At 33.9% G+C, this 26,614-nt stretch overlaps 2 protein-coding genes across 2 annotated transcripts; both read left to right on the top strand.

The window, feature by feature from the left end:
• Positions 1-1,859: 1,859 nt before the first annotated feature.
• Positions 1,860-8,615, top strand: LOC127790385 (zeatin O-glucosyltransferase-like). Its single transcript, XM_052319881.1, has 3 exons — positions 1,860-2,004; positions 6,400-8,060; positions 8,305-8,615. Exons 2-3 carry the CDS (start codon positions 6,587-6,589, stop codon positions 8,397-8,399), a joined length of 1,569 nt encoding a protein of 522 aa, XP_052175841.1. The 5' UTR covers positions 1,860-2,004; positions 6,400-6,586; the 3' UTR covers positions 8,400-8,615.
• Positions 8,616-22,027: 13,412 nt separating this feature from the next.
• LOC127789553 (zeatin O-glucosyltransferase-like) lies at positions 22,028-24,084 on the top strand. The gene has a single exon (XM_052318462.1). The coding sequence runs from the start codon at positions 22,130-22,132 to the stop codon at positions 23,615-23,617; it is 1,488 nt and encodes a 495-aa protein (XP_052174422.1). The 5' UTR covers positions 22,028-22,129; the 3' UTR covers positions 23,618-24,084.
• The last annotated feature ends 2,530 nt before the right edge of the window (positions 24,085-26,614 follow it).

Here is a 26,614-nt window from a genome sequence, read left to right as displayed (position 1 = left end):
AATATTTATTTTTAATTCATTGAGAAATTATATATCTATACATGACTTAATTAATAATTTAAACTGTCTATTCAAATTTTTTATTAATAATATTTATTTAATTGATAATGAAAAGTTCCAAGATACTTTATAGGGAAAAATTCTTGAGAGCCAGACAGACTTATAGAATGTAGGTTAAAAGATTAAAATATCATCGCCCATATTGTATTGCATTTTTTTTAATGTAATATAGGAATGCAATATGGGCGAGGGCATTTTAGTCTTTTAGTCCCCATTCCGTAAGCCTGTCTGTCAATCTATATGGGTCTGTAGAAGAACTCCTTTATAGAAGATCTCCAATTGCTTTGGAATAATAAGTACTAAATGCAAATTATTTTTATTTTATACAAATGAACAATTTTTTATGACTTAATTAATAGTTTAAGTTATCTATTCATATTCTTCAAAAATAATATTTATTTTTGATTGATTGAGAGATTAATTGAGAAATTAATCAAAAATAATATTATAAATATTTTTAATTAATAATATTGATAAAAAAATAATACTTATTTTTAATTAATTGAGGAATTAATTGATGAGAAGATTAATTGAGTTTAAAATTAAGTTATAAATAAATATTACAAATAGTATTCGAACTTCATGCTTAATTTTTTAATTTAATTATTATTTTTAATTTATTAGAAAATATAAGCATTTAATTACTGCTACTTTTAGTAATTAATGCAAGTTTTGAGAGAAAAAATTTTTTTGCAAACTATCATACTTTTATATATATAAAGATTTTTCAATATTACCTTATGGGCATAGTCCAACGGTTGAGACCGTACATGTGTTGGTCCAAAAGAGTCTTAGATTCTAGTTACTATATAGCCAGTCACAGGTCTTATGTTCGAATCTCATTATTGGGTTCCGTGATTTATCTCTACTGCAGAAATTTTGAGGCTGAGCTGTGGGAGGTCCTTAAGGTGAGGGATTTCACCTTTTAGGTCCTAAAGATTTTTTAATATTAATTAAAATTTAATTTTTAAATTTATTGTAATTACACCTCTCATGCATCAAACAAGTGAATTTCCAATCATATTTTTAACTTTTAAGCGTGGATTATTCAGTTGTTTTAATATATAGTCTCATTCAATTGTGTTTGTGTAACCCGTAGAAAGAAAATAAAAGAAACAAAAAGGCACAAACAAAGCAACCCCAGGAAATTTATTTTATATATATATATAATACCATATTATTTATTAGAGCATATTCAATTATTCATATATTATTTTTAATATATATTAAAGTACTTATTAAGAAATTAATATATTAACTATAATATGCTATCTATTTTTCATGTCATATATTAATTATTTAATATTATAATGTATTGACATATATCTATTAATATATAATAATTCATGAATAAATAACAATATACTATATAGATATATATAATTTTATTTTGAGAAAATAAGAAAAGCATTTTATATGTTACCAAGTTATTAACATAGGATAAATTATACTCTTAGTCATCCCTCAACTTTGTATTTTAAAATAAATTAGTCGTCATATTTTAATTTTTATTAAAATTCAAGCATTTTTAATTTTTCATTAAATTTTATTAACAAAAATTGACGTGATCGTACATATTACTATAAGTTTCAAAATTATTTGATTGTCAAATTTTATTAGATATTTTTTAATGTCAAATATTTTAAATTTTATATTAATGTATATAATGACATTTTTTATTAATAAAACTCAACAAAAAATAAAAAATAACTTAATTTTAATAAAAATTAAAATACAATAACCAATCACTTTATCAACGCAAATAAAAATATTATTAACATTTAACTAAAAAACGACTAAAAAGAATAAAGAGAGAAAGAGGGCTGGATCGAGGGATAAGGGTCCGCCCGCCCCTCTCTCCCTCGGTCTCGGTCTCGGTCTCCCTGGCTGCCGGAAATAGATGTAGGAACTAGAGAGCCTTCACATCCGCCGCTCATCGCGCAGGTAGGCCATGTATTTTGTATCATCTCTCTCACTCTCTCGTCTCGTCGCTTGACCCCTGATTTGGTATGTATAAATGTATATGAAACTAGGGTTCTTGGAGTTGTAGAAATCTTTGTAAAAATTGATTGTGTGCATTGTATTGCATTTTCTCTGAGGTGGAGGGGGCTGGATTTCTAAGATTTATCTTGTTTTTTTGTGAGTGTGTTAGCAACATGATCAGGATTTTAGGTCGCGGGGTCTTTTTTTTCTTTGTTTTTGGATTAAATAAAGAGGAAGGTGGGGTGACCAGAATAACGATCTCTTTTTGGGTCTGATTACGAGGATTTGAGTCATAGCGATTGTTGAAGCTATTGTTGGAAAAAGGGGTCTGACACCTTAACCCCCACAACATCAAACTGTGTGACTGTGAGCAATTGAGAAGTTTTGTGTGGATGGAGGTGAAAGTGTTTGGGGTTATGGAGAAGTTTTGGAGGGAAAGGGGTTGATTTTTGAGCAGAAAATGGGGAAAGAGTAAGATTAAATATGACGAGAAGGAAAATATTTGTTGGGATTTGGGGAAGGGGTTTGACTTGGGGAGAAAGAGAAAATGGGATAACCTCATGTTTATAAATGTATATATAGAATTTTTGTAATTGAATAGTTGTATCATTTATTTGTATAATATATTTTATATTAAGTGTTAATGTATTACAACCCTATTTAATTGGCCAAACCAACCAAGAGCAAGCGCAGTAAAATAGAAACAGAAACGAAACCCTCAAAACACAACTCACAGCTTTCGATTACAACCAGATTACAAGATCACAACAGGAACAAAACATATTGCAAATACATAAACTAAAATCAGAAAAAAAAAATAAAAAAATACAAGAACAAATATAGTATCTGTTCTACCGATCTCAAGATTGTGTCAAGAATCTAATCTATCAGTTACACCAAATCTCTCACGCCTTAGGCGATTCAACAACAGAGATTAAAACAATACAACCTTATCGTGTGATCTTACCACAAACCGAAGTCAATCGAACGAGAGAAGGATTTACAAACGAGAGAGTCTCACTTCATGCGCCGAACATGGGGTTTCAAAATGAGAGAGAAAGCGATCTGGATCAGCTAGGGCATGAAGCTGCCCTTATATAGCAGCAAGCAATTGGGGTAAGCTAAGGCAAATCGCATGGGCCACATGAAAAAATGGGCTTGGCTCATAAACAGATCTCGGTCCAATGGCTATTTGGCCCACAAAATAATCAGCAGGTTATATACACATTTAAACTTCAATTAAATGTAAGTAAGATGAGCCCAAATGCATATATCAAAATGCAAATACAAATGCACATAAACAAATATATGAAAATACATTTTGAATCATAAATCCTAACAAATTCAACCTTAATTCAAGAATGGATTAATAGTGGCCTTGACTAGAGACCTCTACAACTCTCCCAGCTACAAAGGGAGCACATTGAGCAATGACACAGCTTGCTCAAACTTAAAACCCGAGATTGACTCGATTAATACATGCCTCATTAAAACAACAGAAACCTCTATCAAGACTTCTATAAACAAGAAATAAGGGCTAACACTCAGCCTTCCATTAGACACAAAAATTTCCTAAGGTTCCACCTTGAGACTAACAAATTTCCACCTCAAACTCTACATTATCAGTTTGTTCAGGTAAGTCTAATTCTACAAGGCCATCAAATACTACAAGACCAGGCACACATCAACATCTAGGCCTAAAACATAATTTAAATACAGGTCTTAGATAGAAACCAGGAACTCAGAATAACTTCCAATAAAGAGACAAAGAAAGCAACTTACAACCCATGGGAATCAAAAACACAGGCATCTATGGGAAACTCTATCCCATACAATAAAACAGGATTTATACAGACCTCTAGGTTACAAACCTAAACAAATCCATTCATGCCTAACATGCTTAACTCTAACAGCTCTCTTATGACCAATGCCCTAGCCTTTTAATGCCTAGACTCCAAGCCTACAGACCTTCTATACTCTCATAACTATCAAGCAGGTTGGCTGATTCTTCTTTAGCTTTATTTTTCTTGAGATCTTTCTTCCTTTTGAAACACTCTTTCCTTAAGTGACCCTCTTTCTTACAGTGCCAGTAAGTCTTGGTTGTTGAGGATCCTTTTCTTGACCCTCCAATCGTAGGTTTATCCCTAGTGGCATTTTTATCTACTTGACCACTAACCTGCAGTCCCTCTGCAGAACTTGACCTAATATCCCTCTTAACCTCAAGATCCCTAGATCTAAGAGCTAACAGCACATCTTCTAAGGTCAAAGAAGATCTACCATATTTAATGGCTATTTTAAGGTCTTTATAAGCTTCTGGCAAAGAGTTTAACAAAATAATAGCTTGATTCTCATCAGAAATTTTTTCATCAGCATTGGCCAATTCTATTGTAATCACTTTAAATTCATCTAGATTTTCCTCTAGGTTTTTTGCAGGGTTCATTTTAAATCCAAACAATTGTTCTTTCAAAAATATTTTATTAGTTAGAGACTTAGTCATGTACAAGGACTCCAACTTAGACCATACCTTTGTAGTTGATTCTTTTTCATTTACCTGGCACAGGACATTGTCTGCTAGACTGAGGATGATCAAGGAAAAAGCCATCTCATCCATGTCTTGCCTTTCTTGGGCGGTCATGGAGAGTTGTTTATCCTTCTCCTCCTTTATTTCCAACAGAGTCTTCACGCACTGGTGTTGGACAAGCACTGCCTTCATCTTTTTCTGCCACATGCTAAAATCGCCATGGCCATCAAATTTATCTACTTCCAATTTAGATAGAGCCATATAGAAAAAATATAAACAAGCTAAAAATAGGCTAATCAAGAATCGAACAAGATAAGCAGTCCTATCAGACACTCTCTAAACCCTTTTAAGACAAATCAGAATTTAAACACTGATTTTAAAGAAAAACAATTTTGGATTTAAAACACAAAATCAAGAAATCAATACAATATTAGGCTAAAAACAAAACGAAAAACTTATTAGATGATAAACAGAATCAAGAACTTCAGAAAGAGTTGGGGAAAGAAAAGACACGGGAATCAAGCAAATTTGAGCATGCTTTAAAAAACTCAAGAAAGGGAATTTAAGCAAATCAGAATCACATACACCATTACTGGAAAAATCGTAATGATTATGAAATTAGGGCAAAACAAAACAAATCGCAAAATTAGGACAACTGAAAAAAAAAATTCTTACCCAAATCGAAGATCCAAAAAAAGATCTTCGTGTTTACCTTTCTGGATCTGAAATGGTTTGGCCCGGATCTTGAATCCCAAGTGCTCTGATACCACTTGTTAATGTATTACAACCTTGTTTAATTGGCCAAACCAACCAAGAGCAAGCGCAGTAAAATAGAAACAGAAACGAAACCCTCAAAACACAACTCACGCACACAGAACAACAACACAGTGAGATACGTGTTCAGATTCAAAAGAATTCTACTCACGGCAGAGGCTTCGCCTCTAGTCAATCCACTAAATAGCTTTCGATTACAACCGGATTACAAGATCACAACAAGAACAAAACGTAATGCAAATACATAAACTAAAATCAGAAGAAAAAAAAAAAAAACATGAACAAGTATAGTATCTGTTCTACCGATCTCAATATTGTGTCAAGAATCTGATCTATCAGTTATACCAAATCTCTCACGTCTCAAGCTATTCAACAACAGAGATTAAAACAATACAACCTTACCGTGTGATCTTACCACAAATCGAAGTCAATCGAATGAGAGAAGGATTTACAAGCGAGAGAGAGTCTCACTTCATGCACCAAACATAAGGTTTCAAAATGAGAGAGAAAGCGATCTGGATCAGCTAGGGCATGAAGCTGCCCTTATATAGTAGCAAGCAACCAGGTTGGGCTGAGGCATATTGCATGGGCCGCATGAAAAAATGGGCTTGGCTCATAAACAAATCTCGGCCCAATGGTTATTTGGCCCACAAAATAATTAGCAGATCATATACACAATTAAATGCAAGTAAGATGAAACCCAAATGCATATATCAAAATGCAAATAGAAATGCACATAAACAAATATATGAAAACACATTTTGAATCATAAATTCTAACATTAAGTTATATTTTTGCATAAAAAAAAAATTTTGTTATACTATTTTTGTAACTGACATGGGTCAGTTGGCAATGTTACCTAAAGACATCAAAACTTACTAGAGAAGTTGCTTTCTATTCTTTTGTTTCTTTTCTTCAATTTCTTGCATATTTTCTTTTCTTTAGTATGTGATATTAGTTTGGTTTCCCTTCTTTTTGTTTCAGATAATTTACAATTTAAACTACTAGGGGATGTTTGATTAAATTTTAAGCTACTCTGTTCTGTTCATCTTGTTTTGTAGGTTTTGCTTTAATTTTGTAGGCTTGCTGCGCAAATAATTCATTCATCGTGTATTTTGCCCAAAATTCTTACTTATTATGTTAAAAGCGTCAATCAATAGTCACAGAAGAGCCCTCTGAAAGGATTGGATCTGCCGAGGTTAAACTTGCAAATTGGTGATTAAGGGCAATTGTAGTGCTGGTTTATCCATGGATGAGTTGAACCAATGTTCAAGCAATGATGATCGGAGCAGCAGCAAAGAAGCTAAGGCGGTGGTGATGGTGCCATTTCCATGCCAGAGCCACCTCAACCAACTACTCCAGCTCGCATGCCTAATCTCATCCTACAGAAACAATTATAATGGTGCCATGCTGCTGCAAGTCCATTATGCTTGCGCAGCCACCCACATCCACCAGGCCAAGCTACGGTTCAATGACCAAAGCCTTCTCCAAGCCGCCAATATCCACTTCCATGAGCTGCGTACCCCTGTTTTTCTCAACCCCTCTCCCGACCCAAATGCCTCTGGCGCGGCCACCAAGTTCCCCGCACACCTCCAGCCATCCTTCGATTCCTCTCTGCATCTCCGCCAGCCCTTGGCTGCGCTGTTGCAGAAAATCTCCACCACAGCCCGAAGAGTTATTGTTGTCCACGACGCTCTCATGGCTTATGCTGTCCAAGATATTGCTACTATACCAACTGCAGAATCCTATGGCTTTAATCCCACTAGCTCTTTCAGTTCCCTTTTTGATGGATGGCAGCTGATGGGAAAATCTTTCCAGATAGAAGAGCCAGAAGGGTTGCCATCTTTAGACGGGTGCTACACCTCCGAGATCCTAAATTTCATAGCTCTTCACTCTCCGTTGTTGAAATTTAGAGCTGGGACCATCTGTAACACTTGTAGAACCATCGAGGGTACTTACCTCGATTTCCAGAGAAATCAACACAGTAACAAGCAGCTTTGGGCAATTGGGCCCTTGAATTTAGCACTGGTAAAGGATTATGATCAGAGCAGAAGGTTGATCAATAGCCAACATAAATGCCTGGAGTGGCTTGACAAGCAGGCTACGAACTCGGTGCTCTATGTTTCTTTTGGAACGACGACTTCATTGACAAATGAAGAGATCAAAGAACTAGCAGTTGGGTTGGAGGAAAGTAAGCAAAAGTTCATTTGGGTGTTGAGAGACGCAGATAAAGGGGACATATTCGAAGGAGATATTAATGGTGAAGGTGGATCAGCTCAACTGCTGCCAGAAGGGTACGAAGAAAGGATAAAAGAAGTTGGAATGGTGGTGAGGGATTGGGCACCTCAACTGGAAATTCTAGGGCATGAGTCAACAGGCGGATTCATGAGCCACTGCGGATGGAATTCGTGTATGGAGAGTATGAGCATGGGAGTGCCGATTGCCGCCTGGCCGATGCATTCCGATCAGCCCAAGAATGCTTTCCTTGTAACACAACTACTGAAGGTTGGGGTAGCAGTGAAGCAGTGGCCTTTACAACCAGACAAGGACGAGATTGTGAGTTCTTCCACCATTTCAGAAGCTGTCAAGAGGTTAATGGCTTCAAAACAAGGGGAAGAGATGAGGAAGAGGGCGGAGAAATTGCGTGCTTCCATTCGGCAGTCAGTGATGGAAGGAGGCGCTTCACGCTTGGAATTGGATTCCTTTATTGCTCATATAACCAGTTAATTGTTTGATCCAATTCCTGAGATCTCGGGGACACTTCCTTTGATAGATGACCAGCTTAATTAGGGCGCCAGTAGACAATATATATCTTGACGAGGACACCCACTTTACTTATCCACACACTTGGAAGAATACTGCTACTTAAACTAAATTATGTTTTAGTTTCAACTTTGTTATAATTTTATGTGAACCATTCATATATAAAACTATATTTCTTAAATTTTCATTTTCCCTTGATATAGGTAAGCTCTATACAAATGTCCCAACAAAGATAAGAAGGGAATTGCATGACAAGTCGATGGTTGGGGCACTGACAAGAAACTCCATGTCGAGTTGAATGTACACAGAGAGAGAGAGATAGTGGACTTAACTGCATATGCAAAGTTGGCAATGCAACGGGTATCATGGTCAGAGATAACACACTTTGTCCCATCACCTTCACTAATTGGAGGTGTCTAGAACTACATCCTTACAAGGTCCAAATGTGACAAGAAATCATTGTAAACAAACATTTCCCTGACAGTGGTCAATGTTCTGATATTACTTGTTTGTATATTTTAACCATTTCCTTTAATTGAATTTATTCTTTAAAGACAATATAGACACGCTTGCTACATTCAAGAAGACATGTTTGATTCTTGAAGAACATGTCAAAACAATGGAAGGAATATAAAGTTTAGCTGAAAAAGGAGTCATATGACATATGGATGAACTTGACCGAGAAATGTCCTCCAAAATGAAAAACTATGTGAACAATGAGAGGTACACCTTTTTTTAGCTATTTAGCACCAAGGCTAGTACATAGTCATAAAGAGTTGAGGGTCCTCTCAAGTTTGAGAAAAGTATATGTTGGCTATACTATTTGGACTTCACCATTAATTAGACTTTGTTTCCTAAACTCTCTCTTTCTCTTTTTTATCTCTCTATGTTTGGACTTAACTGTTTTGACCTTTTCTCCTAAACTCTCTCTCTCTCTCTCTCTTCTCTCCTTTGCGTTTTGCCCTTTCTCACTGCCTCTCTCCATTTCCCTTGCTTTCTATTGATGCCTCTTGCTTGGCCTCTTTTCCCACACCTTTTCCCCCCTTTCCTCTTATGGCTTAATTGGTTTTACGCATCATCTCTATTTTCTCTCTTCACATTCAACCTCTAAGCTTCTTTGCCCCCCTTTGCCTCTATTTCTCTCTTCACCCTCAACCCATGCCTTCATCTATATATGTTTCATTCTTCACTGTCTCCTGTCGATTGAATCTATGGATATGGGATCTAGGGATAAATCTAGTGTTTTGGGATCTATTCTCACAATCTAGTTTAAACAACAGTACTATTTCTGATTATGCGGTGAGCTAGAGTCTAAAATTAGTGACGGTGGATATTGATCATCTAGCATGTATATGTTGTTGAACCCATTCTTTTTCCCATTTTTGTGGTCCCAAGGTATACTAGTTTTGATAGTATTCTCGTAGCTCTAACAAGTGTTGGTAAAGTAACTTAAACCTACAAAAACCAACCCTGGCACACCCTAGTTGAGCAGGGATAAAGACTATTTGACTGAAGTAGAGGCGAGAATAGTATTTACCTTCTCCACCCCCAGTGCACTCTCTCTCTATATATATAGAGAGAGAGAGAGAGAATAGTATTTACCTTCTCCACCCCAATGCACTCTCTCTCTCTCTCTGTGTATATATATATATATATTATCTATTCTACTAAATGTATAATAATATATTAAAATATAAAAAATTCATCTATTCTATATTTATATATTAGCGTATACTCATGCCTAAAGACACGGTATAAATAATATTAAGATTAAAATGTAGTTATAATTTATACATATTATGTTGTAATAATTTTACTTATATTAAATGCTCTACAAAACTCAAATATATAAGATTTATAATGTTCATTAATATTCTAAATTAAAATATAAGGGCAAGTAAAAAAAAAAAATTATAAACATTGAACAAAAAATAAAAATAAAAATTATTGTATACTTGTTAACGTTTTATAATAAAAAAAATTATTAAATCTATATAATGAAGCATATCAATAAGTGTTCTACAATCTAAATAAATTAAATTAAAAATTAAATATCAAACAATACATACCAATCATCGTCGGTAGCCATGACCGCAACCATCAATGGATAAGGGGACTCTGATTCGGGGTTGGAAAACTTTGGGTTCTTGATTGTGAGTGGTTGGGAACCCTTGGGTTCCCAAACCTTGGGTTCTCCGGCTATGCGTGGTCAAAAATTTTTTTATTTTTATATTATTTTAATTTTAAAAAATTTAAAAATAAAATTATGAAAATGAATTTTTTTGAATATTTGCATCTTTAAGTAACTTAATAGGATAGATTAACCAATTTCACATTTTTTTAAATATCAAAGATTCAACACCTAAAGATAAAAATATTAAATTTTGAATTAAATTCCTACTTTGAATAAAATTTTACACTAAAAACATTTGATCATCAATAATTTTAAAAAGATATTTTTATTTCTTTTAGATCATCCATGTCAAATTCTAAATGTCAATTCTTATACATTAAAACTTACACTATTGGTATTTTTTTATTTAAAACTTACATGATATTTCAAAATTTACACTGTTGATATTTAAAATACTTAGAAATTAAGTATTAAATGCTTTTAAAATTAGAATATTAAGAATGATACTCTTTAAGAAAAATTAAAAAAAAAATTATAATCTATGATACTCTTTATTTTATAGTGGTCGAATAGACACAAATTATAATTATAATTTTATCTTATTAATTATTTTTACATCAATCAATCTAGAGAAGAAACCAACAAACATTTACACTCGCATCGCCTCTTTGACTATCTCTTGCCAAAACACACCCATTAATAATATCATTTCCCTCTTTTTTTTTTCAAATTTTTTCTTTTTTTTTTCTTTCTTCCCTCTTATCTTCTTCTTCCTCCTACTTCTCCTTCATGCACGACCTAAACTTTTTTTTTTCTATATTTTATATTTTCTTTTTCTTTTTTTCCTTTTCTTTTCTTTCTTAATTTATTTTTTTTTCTTCCCATTTTCTTCTTCCCCCTTCTTCCATATACATATGTATGTGTATATATATGTATGCGTGTAAGTTTGTGTATATATATGTATGTGTCAGGAACTTAGGATTAAAAAAAAAAAGATAAAATATATTTAAGGCATATATCCCAATTCTTCTTATAATGGCAATTCATGATTTACATTTTAAGGCATTATAAGCTCTCTTATAGTCGTCACCCACCATCCCAAACGTTTTTCAACTGCCAAGTGGGTTGGTAAAACATGGCCAGAAGGAATAGTGGGTGCACTGGGTTATCTACTTTTCTAAAACACATGTATATATGGCTCTGTATATATGTCTCTGTGTGTATGTATGCGCGTATGTGTGTATATATATGTATTTGTGTGTTTGGGGGCGACAAGGGCCGAGGGGGGATATGTAGGTATTTGATCTCAGCCATTGATTAAGATTTAAAATTCATCTCAGCCATAAAATGTATGTTAGACATTTTCAAAAACTGTTCTATTTTATTATTGTTACGAGCATTTTTCGTTCTATTCTTTATGGGCTTGACTCAACTCAGCAGGTCCGCCCAATCGCATACAGCCCAGTAGACCTCAAATTGAATTCGTCGAAACAAGCTCGCACATCGTTGGAGCCCAAGCTCAAATCGCAGGACCAAACGAGTTCCACACTAGCTAGCAAGCTCGCAGCTACACTTTGAGCGAGCTCTCAGCGACTCTTGCAGTTCGTTAGCCTGGTCAATCAGCTCACATAACGAAAAGGTGAGACGCCGAAGAATATTAGTGAGCTAGAAATCGTCCCAGCTGGGCCTGAAAGACCCAATCTAGCCCCGTCCTCTCGGCCCATGATAGTCACATCCTGGCCCCTTGCAACAACATCATTACGGTCGTGTCTAGATTTTCTGTTCCATCACCTGCAGGCGTACGACACATGCATGAGAACATCTCCTTCTCCTATATATCAATCAGCTCTTACTAGAGGCAGGGTATATTTTTTCTACCAATTTGTTAATACTATACATTTTTACTTATTCGTTCACTTACTTGAGCATCGAAGTACCTTACAAGAATCGGCGGACGGGTCAACAAATCGAACCAGATAATCCATTCTCCCTCTTTGATTCATTACACCAGTGTGAGCTAACAAATCACGGTCGACCATTTTCAAACGCCAACAATTATATAGATATATGAATATAAATAAATATTTTATACTCTTAATTAATTAAATAAATTATTTTGAAGTTACGAAATATTGTCAGTAAAATAAATTCTAAAATATCTTTTTTGATTTTACTTTAAAAAATACAAATTTATGTGAATATGATTTAAAGTGCATTTTTTTTATTTGTACATGCATATCACGGATACATCCCCTAAACTCTAAATCATTTTAAAAACTATTTAAATATGTATAATATGGTATTTTAATTTATTTTTTTTTAGCAAAAAAGACATTGACTTCGAGGTGCTCGATCCCGTGTAGAGTATGGGACAGGGTATTGGAATTTAGCTCCAAGGGCCCCTACCTCGTTGTCAACACTATGACTCTCATCAATATTGCAACAACTTTTCATTGGTCATTTTACATTCATCTTTGTTCAATCCCATGATCTGTAACCCTGATCGAGTCCAGAAGCAGTGATGCCATATGAATATTGAACTAGCAAGTATATGCCATCCCACCCAATGTTTTCCCATTTTATGGTCCCTAATTAAGGTACTTATCAGTCTTGATCGAATTTTAGTAGTTATGGTCTCTCATCAATATTGTCATTTACATCCATCTTTGATTCCATCCCATAATTAGTAATCTTACTGGATTTGTTTTGTTTTTCCAATCCCAGATTAATTCAAGATACGTAAACAAAAATTAATCAATCTAAAACTCAAAACATACTCGTGGCTTCAATTGTGTATTATGATTTATGTAAGCGAAAAAGCATGCAGTCTTGAGCTGGAAGCCAGGGTGCTTTTTAAGGTGTGTATATTCAATAATGGAGGGTTTCATAAAAATAACAATATATTCAGCTTTTACCCCACTATGTGAAGTCGACTACATAAATTCTAAACTTTTATATATTTTTGTCTTTTATCATATCTTCATTTATGTTCATATACTTCATATCAAACTATAATGTTTCTTCCAAAATTTTCTTAACTCTGCCTCTATCTTCTTTTTTGTTTACTAATTGTGTTATATTTCATCAACTTTCCTTATAAGAGTGTCTATTGGTTTTCTTCTTACATGAGCAAACCATCTTAGTCTAATCTCTCTCATCTTCTCCTCGATTGGCATTACTTCTACCTTATTACGAATAAACTCATTTCTAATTTTATATTTTCTTATATGGTTGCACATCTATCTTAACATCTCCATCTCCGCTACGCTCATCTTTTGGTCATGCTAGTATTTAATTATTCAATATTCTGACTCATATAACAAAATTGATCTTATAGTCGCCCAACATTCTCATGCTGATTTTATAACTAATTTTCAGCTAATTAATTAAGGTGCAACCTTGTTTTAATCAGACTAGATATTATGGGTCGAATGAAGATAAAATTCTGTGTGAATAAATATGAAAGATAATTGCAAATTTTACTCTATTTATCTTAGTATATTTGTTCTTGTACAACCAAAATATCTTTATTTAACTGAAAAAGTTGGTAGGAGAAAATGTGCCAACAACGGGTAAATTGCACCCATACCTTTTATGGTATGGGTCATTTGTTGGGTACCCTTTATAATTTAAAAATATTTCTAAAGGTACTTATGATTTATATTTTTTACTCAAACAACCCTCATTATTAATTTTATTACTTAAATTTTAATTAAATTAATCAAATGATAATTAAATAAAATTAAAACCAAGTTTAACGCAAAAAGAAACAAAAAAAATAAAAAGAAAATGTCAAATAACAGATCTTATTCTTCAATCAAAGCTTGCTAACGGCCCTTGCCATTACGGGCAACCACAGGAGAAAGGTAGAAAGGCAAAGAGAAAGAGGGGGTTGTTGATGTCAAATATTACGGAAGAATCGAAATAAAGAGGTAAGGTAGAGGAAGAAAATTGATATATTCTGCCTTGTAAATGCTTTTGTCCTTCTATTCTATTTATATACAATTGCTATGTGGATGTTATTTCAACTAATTGTACTAACAACTTACTGAATAATTGTAAGTAACTAACTAACTAATATTCAACACCCCCTCCCCCTCCCTTCAAGTTGGAGATTGGGGATTACACAAACCCCAAGTTAAAAAGACATAGTAAACATGTTTGGGAGCAACAAAAAAGAAGGTACAAAAGCTGGTGCAATGAAACCTTGCTTGAGATGGTCTCTGACAAAATGGCAATCAATGTCAAGGTGTTAAGTACGCTCATCAAAAACAAGATTCACAGCAACGTGGAAAGCAACTTTGTTGTCACAATAAAGAAGAATAGGGTGAAAAAGGCCATGGTGTGATATTCAACCTTGATGGAAGAACAAGAAATTGTAGCTTGTTTCTTAGTTTTTCAAGAGTCTAAAGCACCACCAAAGAATATACAAAAACCTATTAAAGATTTGTGAGAGAAAGAGCAGGAAACCCAATCTGCATCACAGTAGGTAGTGAGGGATAAGTTGTTAGAAGCATGATAGAAAAGTCCTTGGGAAATAGTGCCTTTAAGATACTTAATCAATTGAAGAGTTGCATCAAGATATGGCTGACAAGGAGAGGCCATAAATTGACTAAGATGTTGTACAACATAGCTAATGTCAGGCCTTGTTAGATTGATATAAAGCAGTTTACCAATAAATCTCGTGTACTCGGTTAGGAAGAGGAGTCCCTTGGTCAAGTGTCAAATGTAATCCCTTAGATAGATGAAAGGGTGAATATTTGGCATCTTAAAGGTCGATAGCAGCAACCAAGTCCATAATAAACTTACATTGGCAAAGAAAAGTCCCTGAGGAGGACCTAGCTACCTTAAGACCAAGAAAATACATAAGGAAGCCGAGATTCTTGACAATAAACTGCTTATCAAGAGCAGACTTGGTAGATTGAATAAAATCAATATCATCACCAGTGTTGAGGACATCATCAACATATATAAGTGGGATAACAAAATGAGCATCAGTTTTGTGGAGGAAGAGACAATGATCATATGGTGATTGAACAAAATCAAGTTTAAGAAGAAGACCACTGAATTCCTAATTCCATTGGCATAAGGCTTGTTTCAAGCCATAGAAAGACCTCTTAAGAAAACACCCCTTGCCTGGAGCAATAGAATAACCATCAGGAGGTGTCATATAAACTTCCTCATCATGATAACCATGTAGAAAAGCATTGTTAATGTCAGGCCAAGCCTTAGCAATGACAAAAGTAATTAAAAGACAGATTGTTACTAGTTTGGCCACAAGGGAAAATCGATCTTTATAGTCCAACTCTTCTATTTGATTGTAGCCCTCAGTTATTAATCATGCTTTGTATCTGTCAACCTCTCCATTAGGTTTATATTTCACATGATATACCCATTTGAAACCAATAGATTTCTTGCCCTTAGAAATATTAGTAATTTGCCAAGTGCCATTTTGTTCAAGAGCTTTTAGCTCTTACTCCATTGTTGTAACTCAGTTAGGATCACGAGATGTTTGGTAAAAAGTACATGCCTTAGTGATGGAAGAAGTATTATTAAGAAAAGAGAGATAAGTAAGGGAAAAAATAATGGATTCAAAATTAGGAAGGAAAATCTTACCTGCTGACTTAGAAGTGGAAGCATGGGCAGATAAAGTTTGAACCAAACTGACAAAATCATTAACCAAACTAGTTTGTGATGAATCCGAGTGCTTTATCGAAATTTAGGTTGAAAAGGCGATTGGGGAAGAACACTCGATAATCTATCAATCAAAGAAGGTGGTGATAAAGTAGGAGATGAAATAGTTGTGGGAGTAGAAATGATGACAAGAATTTGAGGTAATGGTGTATTGTCCTGATATAAAAGGAAAAACAATGTCTTTAAAAGGAAATTTGGTCTCAAAAAAGGTAACATTTCTACTTACAAAGATAGTGGTGGTAGCAAATTCAAAAAGTTTATAAGCTTTTTGACAATGAGTAACCAATAAAGACACATTTGATGGCCCTTGGTGTGAATTTGTCTATGTGAGATAGAGTATTTGTGGCATAACAAAAGCAACCAAAAGTTTTTAAATGAGTATAATCAAGGTCTTTATGAAACAATTGGAAATAAGGGGTTTCCCAATTCAAAATGGATACAGGCATCCAATTTATGAGGTAGGTTGCAATTAACACACATTTGAACCAAAAAGTTTTGGATAAATGGGATTAGGGTTGAAGAGCTTTTGCCGCCTTAAGAAGGTGTCTATGTTTGTGTTGGGAGAAAAACACGTCAAATCAACAACTTAATACAAGGATGCCCAAATAGTTTGTTCTCTCCTTTCTTGTGTGAATCTAGTAAGAGTTAAATCAAACAAATATAAAGTAATAAAAAATAAGTGTAGTAATCACTCAATTACAATAACTCTAAAATTTTATGTGGAAAACCCCTTCAATGCGATGAATAAAAATCACAGGATCAAAGTCCACCCAAAACTTTTACTATCAAACAAATAATGGGAATATGCAAAAATCTTCTCTAGTTGTCAATAACTAGAGACATATAACAATATCTCTTCAAGAATAACCACTCTTGAAACCAAACAACTGCAATAAGAAATAGAAGAGATCTCACCAAGTAAAAAAACTCAACTATTGTAGAAACCTGTTAACAAATAACTCCAAAACTGATCTCCCCCATTCAGATTGTAAATTCATGTGTTGTGAACATGCTAACCAAATTGGACCATGAACCACAAACACCCTCTTGATCAAAACTGGACTGCAACGGCAATTACTACAAAAGCTTGTTAACAGAGAGCTCTAAACTGATCTATGTCGTTCAAATTGTAGAGCTGTACATTGTGAACATGCTAACCAAATTTCAGTCAAATCGGACCACGAATCAAACCCCAAGAGCTCCTTGATCAAAATTGGATTGTACCTCTTTTTCTCAATTTCTCCACTTTTCTTCTTCCCCTTTTTCTTATGTACGGCTGCCACATTAGAAGGGTTTAAAACCCTTTTATACTTGATATTTTTAGAACAAAAATACCCCTAAGTTTCCATATAAGCCTAACTCATTTGAGTTTTACTTTGCTTAATTAATGATTAAATAAAAATTAGTGGGCCATCTCTCCACAAAGGAGGAAACCCAGCCCAACAATTTACGCTCCACCACTCCAATTTGTTGGGGGTATATGTACAAGTCATTTAATGCAGAATTCCTTTGGAATGTAACAAGGTTAAGACGGATTGATTAAGAAATTCTAAACCGTTGTCAATTCTAATTGTCTTTATTGTGGTTTGAAATTGGTTATCAATCATTTTAAAGAAAATTTTGAGGGAAGGACTTTGGCTCTTATGTTGGTTCATGTATGTCCAAGTAGCTCTTGAAAATCATCTACAATGGTTAGGAAATACTTGGCACTAGATAAGGAAGTAATCGGATAAGGGCCCTATAAGTCAATGTGGAAAAGCTCAAAAAGGTTAATAACTTTAGGATTGTGGTGAGAAAATTGTAATCTCGTTTGCTTGGCTAAAGGGCAAATATCGCATGAAAATGATTCATCAAATATGTGTTTTAATGTAAGAATGTACTACATTTCGGATAGGAAGATGACCTAATCTATTATGCCACAATTCACAATTGGAAACAGTAGTAAACTCTTTATGAAGATGTTATAAAGTAACAGGTACAATAGTAATAGGAAAAGAACAATTTTCTTTATTTGTTTGAGTGTAAATAGAGAAAGTAGCAGGTATCGGTGAAATTTTGAATGACTGAAGCTTTGCAAGAAATGAAGTAATTGTGGCTTTAAGGAAACTAGACTTGTCAATCTTGTATAGTCTCCTTTCAACTTTCTTTACAGCTAGTACTTCATGAGTCATCAAGTCCTGGATAAGGCAACCAAAGGGAAAGAAAATTACTTGCAAGTAAAGGCCATGAAGGAATTTATTAACATATAAAAGGTTAAAATGAAATGAAAATATATACAGATGACTCAAGTCCTGGATAAGGCAACCAAAGGGAAAGAAAATTACTTACAGGTAAAGGTCATGAAGCAACTTATTAACAGACAAAAGGTTAAAATGAAATGAAGTATCTATAGAACAACGTGAAGCTTAATAACAGGGCTTAATTGAATCAATCCTGCTAGTGTCACAATTGTGGCGGTGTGAGTAGGCAAATAAATAGAAACATGATTTGAAAGGTTGTGCAAATAATTAAATAATTTTTTTATGATATGTGATGTGGTCAGTAGCATCACTGTCAAGAATCCATGAGTTTTCATCAAGCATACCAAAGCAACATAATTTCATTAGTTTCAGGTTGCTAGCAAAGTTGTTCAAGGCAATAGTGAGGTTGATGTTCAAAGTATTAGTCTTAAGCATCTTGTGAAAGGTAGTAGTAATTAAACTTCACGTTTCTAATTGTCTAGAGGCACGATGTCTAAAGGTATATCAAGATATAGGTCTAGTTTGTTGGTTACATTAGCAATCAACCTTTGTGGAGAATCTTTGTTTTTGTATTCTCTATACAATCAACTAATTTGTAATAAGTTTCTCTTGTATGTCAATTGCGATTACAATGATTACAAAATCCTTTGCTCAACTTCTTTTGGCCTTTCTTACTACCTGAGTACTGTTTGGTTAAGATCTGGTTCCTAAGCTGGCCATAACCATCATGTAGCTCTATAAGGAATTACATCAGTTTGTTTTTGTCTGTAATTTCAGCTATGGCTTTTGCAGCTCCACAAAAACAGATAGGTAAAGGTTCAACTAGAGCTAATTTATCCCATAATCTCTTTAATTGAGTATAATAGACTGAAACTAAAAGATTATCTTGAGTAATGGAATTAATTTTTTGTTAAAGTTGATTTACAAGAGGTCCATAACTTTCTCCAAATCTTTCTTCAATTTCATCCCAAAATTGTTTGGCATTTGTTGTATAATGAAAGCATCAACTAGATCTTTCAATATTGAATTCAACAACCACGAATTCAACAACCAAGAAGTAACCATGTAATTGCATCTCTTTCAAATTTCAAATTCATCATTATTCTCCTTTGAAATTGGTATTCTTCCATCAATAAAACCCAATTTGTTCTTAGTTCCAAAGGCAATTTGCATTCCCTTATTCCATGATCTATAATTGGTACCAATTAACAGAGCTGAGACTAAGATCATACTTAGATGATCAAAGGCATGAAGTTGTAGAGGATCACCTATTGCAAAGTTAAGGTTTCGATTTTCCATTCTGGTTGCAATACTATTTTCACTTAAAGCCATAAAACATCTTGTTTTCAAGAAAAAATAGAAAGATTATTAATCGAGATCAAGAAAAAAAGATATTGCTTATCAACATCGAGACTGCAAAGAACCACAAAAGATATCAATTCTCAGAGTAAACAAATCTTCATGATCGACATTCTGATACCATGTCAAGTATCACACCTTATAGAAGAATTGAAATGGAAAGGTAAGGTAGAAGAAGAAAACTGATATACCATTTATTCTATCTTGTAAATGTTTCTATCATTCTATTCTATTTATATACAACTGTTATATGGATGTTATTCCAATTAATTATATAATTGATTCAACTAACTACTAATAACTTGCTAAATAATTGTAACTAATATTCAACAAGTTTGCCACCAACAATCGAGAAAGAGAAGTTTGGTTGTTGTTAGATATTCTTTTTCATTGCTAGCATCGTTTATCTTTTTCTTCGTCCTAGGCAATGGTCAGGGATTCTTCATTTTCTTCGCTTATTCCTCTTTTTCTTCTTCATTTTCATCTTTTTGGCTGATTCTTCCAACACACCCCCCCCCCCCCCCCCCCCCCCCCCCCCCCCCCGGCGCAGGGGCGGCCCAACCCAACCCAAATCTGGACAATGGCCAATGGGTTTCTACTGACCAACTAGAACCATTGCTGAATGAAGAGTTGTTAGGCAACATCATTGAAGGCAAAAACGTCGACGGCCTCGAAGGTAGCATCAACGACCTTTTCAAAGGAGAAAATTGATAGTGGTGCAATGACGACAACATGGCTTCGTAGCAATGAAAAAGCTTAACCTAACCCTAACATTGACTCACTATATTCCCAATCAAAGGGAGATGTTGAAGGGATGTCGGTCAAACGAAGAACAAAGAAAGTTACAAAGACAAATAATATGGCAAGGGGTGACAAAGGGGTTGCAGATTCACATTGGCAGCCCTATGCCTAGGGCCCCAAAAATAGAGGGGCTCAAAATTACTAATTAATTAAAATTTATTTTTTTTATTTTTTAAAATACAAAAACACTAATTCTATTTCATGATAATTTTTTATTTAAATTCATTCTTTGTTTATTTTGTTTTTTCATTTAGTTGAGGAAACTTCTCAACTCTTTAAATCTACATATCATTTTTTAATATTAGACAATAAATAATAAAGTATCATTTAAACAAAAATAATCTCCCAACTTCTCAAGTTTACGAATCATTTTTCACTATTAGACAATAAATAATGAATGTTATTTAGACGAAAAAACTCCCAAACTTCCTAAGCCCATGAATCATTTTTCATGTTAGGTAATGAATAGTAAAGTGTAAATCAATAAAAAATAATATTATTTTAAGAGAAGAATTTAATAAAACAATTCTTTAGACAATGAAATTTTATCTAGAAAATTCATACTGATTTGGGTATTAAAAAAATAAAAATAAATTAATGACTTTTTTATTTACAGGAGTTGAAGACTTTTCACAATTTTTGTTTATTCAACTTTATAGGAAATTTCTGTGTTCACTTCCAATAGAAAATTTACCTAAATACAACACCATTTTTATGCAAAATTTTACCCTAAATACCCTTCCTAATACAATTCTTTACCGATAAATGACAAGATAAAATTTTAACACCATGTTTATATAAAAAAAATTACCTTATAATTAATATTGTAAAATTACCTTACACAACGTGAAAACATGATACCTGATAACACTGAATTACTGATAAGCCACTATTAGGAAACTGATGAACCGCTGCAAATGCATTTTACACAACACACAATCAGATTGGCATTGGCTACAAATCAAGCAAAGCAGGTAGCCACACAGCACAGGGCACTGAGCTTCCTATCATCCGAGTCCAGTCCCCACGCTTAAAAAATTTATTGCTATGATAACAGGTTGTTATGATAACATTTTTTATTTGGAATCATTATCTTTTTATCTTAAAAATTCAGACGAAAGGCCCAAAATTGCCTTTGACCAGAAACTGTCAAATTTTTGTTTAAATTATCTTGGGGCAGTTGCAAAAGGATGAAAACACGGACTGAGGCAACGAAATAATAATAAAGAAAAGACGACAGCAAAGAGCCATACAGACCGCGATAAACAACAACAACAACAATTGCCTATTTGTTTGTCAATATAACTATTCTTCAGGAAAAATGGCTGCATAGACGAATCACATCACAGCCGCCGGATTCAGAAAATAGATCGACCACGAGGACTACCGCAAATTGACAACCTTCTCTTCATTAATATAAATATATAATATCATCTATAAATTTTTTATATAAAAAACTCAATAATTAAAGCACAAAATACTTGCATTATGACGGTTGGACTTGGGACATCTCCTTTCTTTACTCAGGCTTGTATTTTTTCTTTACAGAGATTATTTTTATTTTACTCAGGTTTGTGATCCATCAACCACAAATGAATAATATTATTGTTACTATCAAAACTCGCTCTGACAATAACATCTATAAATAAATTTAATTAACAAATAAGATAAAAGACAATTGCTATACCCACAAAAGCTGCCTAGCCATAAAGTTTGTGGATCTGCTGAACTGAGACCAGATTGGAGATAACTCAGATAAGGGCAAAAACTCTTCCTAGAAAGTATAGTATTGGTTTATCAATGGACGAGCAGACCAAGGATTCAAGCAATAACGAGCAGAGCAGCTGCCAAGAAACTCAGGTGGTGGTGGTGGTAATGGTGCCATTTCCATGCCAGAGCCACCTCAACCAGCTGCTCCAGCTCTCCTGCCTAATCTCCTCTTACAGAAACACTAATAATGGTGCCACAGCCATGCTGCAAGTCCACTATGCTTGCTCCGCCACCCACATCCACCAGGCCAAGCTCCGCTTCAGTGACAAAAGCCTTCTACAAGCTGCCAACATCCATTTCCATGAGTTGCCCACCCCTCCTTTCCTCAGCCCATCTCCCAATACAAAAGCCGCCTCCACCACAAAATTTCCTGTACACCTCCAACCATCCTTTGAGGCCTCTTTGCATATCCGCCAGCCCCTGGCGGAGCTGCTGCAGAAAATCTCTGCCACAGCTCGACGAGTTATCGTTGTCCACGATGTTCTTATGGCTTATGCAGTGCAGGACACTGCTAGCATACCGAATGCAGAAACCTATGGCTTTAATCCCACTGGCATATTCAGTTCCTTCTATAATCGATGGCAGCTGGCAGGAAGGCCTTTCGAGACTGCAGAACCAGAAGGGTTGCCATCTCTTGACGGGTGTTTCACATCCGAGTTCCTAAATCTTGTAGCAATTCAATCTGAGTTTTTGAAATGTCAAGCTGGAACCATCTATAACACTTGCAGAACGATTGAAGGTACTTACCTCGACTTGAAAAGCAATCAAGACAGTAACAAGAAGGTTTGGGCAATTGGGCCTTTGAACTTGGCAATAAACAATCGTGAGAGCAGAAAGTTGATCGATAGCCAACATAAATGTCTAGAGTGGCTCGATAAACAGGCTCCAAGATCTGTGTTGTATGTGTCTTTCGGGACGACAATTTCGTTATCAAATGAACAGATCAAAGAGCTGGCGCTTGGGTTGGAAGAAAGTAAGCAGAAGTTCATTTGGGTGTTGAGGGATGCAGATAAAGGAGACATATTTGCAGCAGATGTTGAAGGCCAATCAGCTCAACTGCCAAAAGGGTTTGAAGAGAGGATAAACGAAGTTGGAATGGTGGTGAGAGATTGGGCACCTCAACTAGAAATTCTAGAACATGTATCAACGGGGGGATTCCTGAGCCACTGTGGATGGAATTCATGCATGGAGAGTATGAGTATGGAAGTGCCGATTGCCGCCTGGCCAATGCATTCTGACCAGCCCAAGAATGCCTTTCTGGTAACAGACGTACTAAAAGTTGGGGTGGCCGTCAGGCGGTGGTCCACACAGCTAAACAAGGACGAGCTAGTGAGTTCATCCACCATTGCAAAAGCTGTCAAAAGCTTAATGGCATCAAAACAAGGGGAAGAGATAAGGAAAAGGGCGGAAAAGCTGGGTAGTGTCATCCGACAAGCGGTGAAGGCTGGCGGTATTTCGCGCTTGGAGTTAGATTCCTTCATTGCTCATATAACCAGCAAAGATACAGCCGTATGTTGAGTGAACTGATTTCTTGCATCAAATCCTCCAGTCTTGTCGAAAAAGGAAGCTTACAGTATGATGATAATCAATTCAATCGGCGGTGAATATTTTACTGTTTTTGATCCATTATAATCGATTTAGAATCAATGGCAAAACACATTCAAATCATACTGAGATTGACTTCAATTCTAATAAGTTTACCCAATTCATGATAGAGATAGAGAGAGAATTTCTATAACCAATCCAGAGCTCAGTGAACTAAGGATCATTCTGTGTGCAGTTTTCTATGCAAATTTTAGAGGGATTTCTGAGATTGGGTGTATTGGAGTTTTTAGGTTGAGAGAGACGGTTTTATTTCTTTGTATTTCTTTTATTCACATAGCAGATTTTTGCTCCTTCGGCCATGGCCGTAGGTACATTGTTGAACCACATTAAATATGTGTATCTCTAATTTTGATCCTATGATTATGACAGAATTCAATTCCTGTGTTTTGGTTCTTGTATCAGAGCTGATTATCCAACAAAACCAACTAAAATCTTAAAATCTAAGCCAGCAATATAGGTAAGTCATATTAAGACATTGTTAATGGGACCATGATATCTAAGCCATTCGATCTTCAACCAACCTAACATGGAATAGGACCATGGAATGGATATAAAATGAAACATAACAGTAAATAGATAAAAAGTGTATTGAGTTCTTGTTACATTATGATATGCATTCATGGAAAAAACAGGAGCAATTGAAGGATACTTTCAGACCATATGCAATGTGCCAGACTTTGTGCACACCGCAGTCAATCAGAACAGTTTTCTGATGTAAGAAAATGAAAGCAAGAAGTATATTGCAGCATGTTCTTGTCATTAATCCTTCCAAATTACTAAAAAAAACCTTTCCAGGATGTTTTCTGATGGAGAAACCCTTCCATCAGAAGGGACACAATTTTTGCGGAGTTTCCTTTTTTAGTTTTTATCTTTTGTATTTCAAATGAAACACTAGCGCTCATTATAAGGACAACATTTAACAGTAAAAACGGGCAGCCCCAATAAGAACAGCAACAAGCAACGAAGGCAGTCCCAATACTTTATTAATATAGAATTTAGAAGTCTCATACTCAAGCAAGCGTCAAAAACAGAAGACATAAAATCCAATTAGAATCATCATACAGAAGAAATAGCAGCAGATCAGACAACACCAGCAAGACAGGGCACCAGCAACAGCAAAACCCACACGGTTTTTTACAGATCTGTCTTACCCCAAAAGCCTTACGAGAATAAATATTAACATTCTTGTCCCCCAAGGATCTTCGCAAAACCCATACGATTTCTTACTAATATCCAAAAATCAAAAATCAAACCCTAATTAAGATTAACGCTCCGATCGATACGAAATGAAGCATTTGAAAGCAAATATTAACTTCTGAGACAAAAATCCATGACCTAATTACCTCAAACGTAGTGAGAGAAGGAGGTGATATTTCCGGCATTACATAGGGGTCAGCTCCACTCCACCGATAGGAAGGGAGAATGGCATTACATAGGGGTCAGCTCCACCGATAGGAAGGGAGAATGGCGATTTGGAGGGAATTATTTGGCACGTTTGGTAGGAGAGAAATTTTTAAATTTTTTAAATTTATGATTTTTGAGAATATTTTTTAAAAAAATTATTCTCAGAATTTATATAATTTTATGATTAGTTAAACTTAAATATTTTTAAAAATATTGAATATTATTTTTTAAGAATTTTAAATTCTTATGTTTAGTTTAAATATAATATTTTTAGAAATTTATATTTTTTCTAAAATTACTCTTACTTTATTTTTTGTTTAAAAATAATAAAAAAATTAGTATATAAAATATTGAGAGCTATAATCTTTTAGGAAGTCAAAAAATATTATTTTTTTATAATTTATGTATATATGTGTGTATATATATACATAATATATATGTTTGCATGAATATGTGTGTTTGTATGAATATATGTGTGTATATATACATACATATTTTATATGTTTGTATAAATATATATATACATATTTTATATGTTTGTAAGAATAAAATTATGACAAAAAATAATCGTAAAAGAATTATAGAGTTATAAAAGGTATTTTAGATTTTTTAGTTATTAAAAACTTTCTCAATCAGTAAAATTCTAAAATTTCCAACCCCTTAGAAATTTTTTGTGGGAAAGATAATTAAAAATAAATACTAAAATATTATTTTTTAAGAATTTTTTTATATTATACCAAATATAGTAATATAGATTATCAACTTAATATTTTCAAGAATCTAAAAATATTTTTTTTTGTACCAAACGCGCTGAAATATTTGGAGGGAGAGAGGGCAGGTGGGCATTGGCAGGGGAATTTTGTAATCTTTTTGGTTTTGAGTTATTATTAAATTTTAAATATTAAATTTTGTATGCATTTTCTTCACGGTGTTATTTTTAATTTTAATATTTATTATTTACATTTAATATTTTTTTCTTAAACAATAAATATATTACATTTATTATTTACCAGCTCTAAGCAAAAGTAGTAACGCGCTGATCACTAATGTTGTGATTTGCGAGACTTATGAGAATTGAAATAAATTTTGATTAGAAAACACTAAATACACTAACATTTCTTTTTATTTTACAATTATAAAATTTTTATATATATAAACTAAACTGCTAGAATTGCGATTACATTGAAATAAATTCCCTAATAATAAGATAAGTATTTAGAATTTCTTTATTCGTATTTGAATTTTAATAAGATAATGGGATAAGTAATTAGAATTTAAATTAGATTCAAATTCTTACTTATTTGAATCCTAAAAAAATATGTATATGTATATCTATATCTATATGACACCTATAAATAGATATAAAATTTAATAAAAATATATAACAATCAGAATCAGTTTCTAGTTACATATATATTGTTTCTGATATCACCATTCGAGTCTCAGGAGAATAAGAGATGGACGTATAAGAAATATTTTATAATTTTCTTTCACGAAGAACGTTAG

Source organism: Diospyros lotus, chromosome 14 (genome assembly GCF_014633365.1).
Source record: "Diospyros lotus cultivar Yz01 chromosome 14, ASM1463336v1, whole genome shotgun sequence".
Classification (NCBI taxonomy): domain Eukaryota; kingdom Viridiplantae; phylum Streptophyta; class Magnoliopsida; order Ericales; family Ebenaceae; genus Diospyros; species Diospyros lotus.
Note: the sequence above shows the minus strand (reverse complement) of the source record. Positions and strands in the feature narration are given on the sequence as shown.

Coding starts and splice junctions, on each gene's coding strand:
- LOC127790385 (XM_052319881.1), top strand. CDS start 6,587: ATGGATGAGTTGAACCAATGTTCAAGCAATGATGATCGGAGCAGCAGC. Junction 8,061..8,304: donor CTTTATTGCTCATATAACCA/GTTAATTGTTTG, acceptor CCCTTGATATAG/GTAAGCTCTATACAAATGTC.
- LOC127789553 (XM_052318462.1), top strand. CDS start 22,130: ATGGACGAGCAGACCAAGGATTCAAGCAATAACGAGCAGAGCAGCTGC.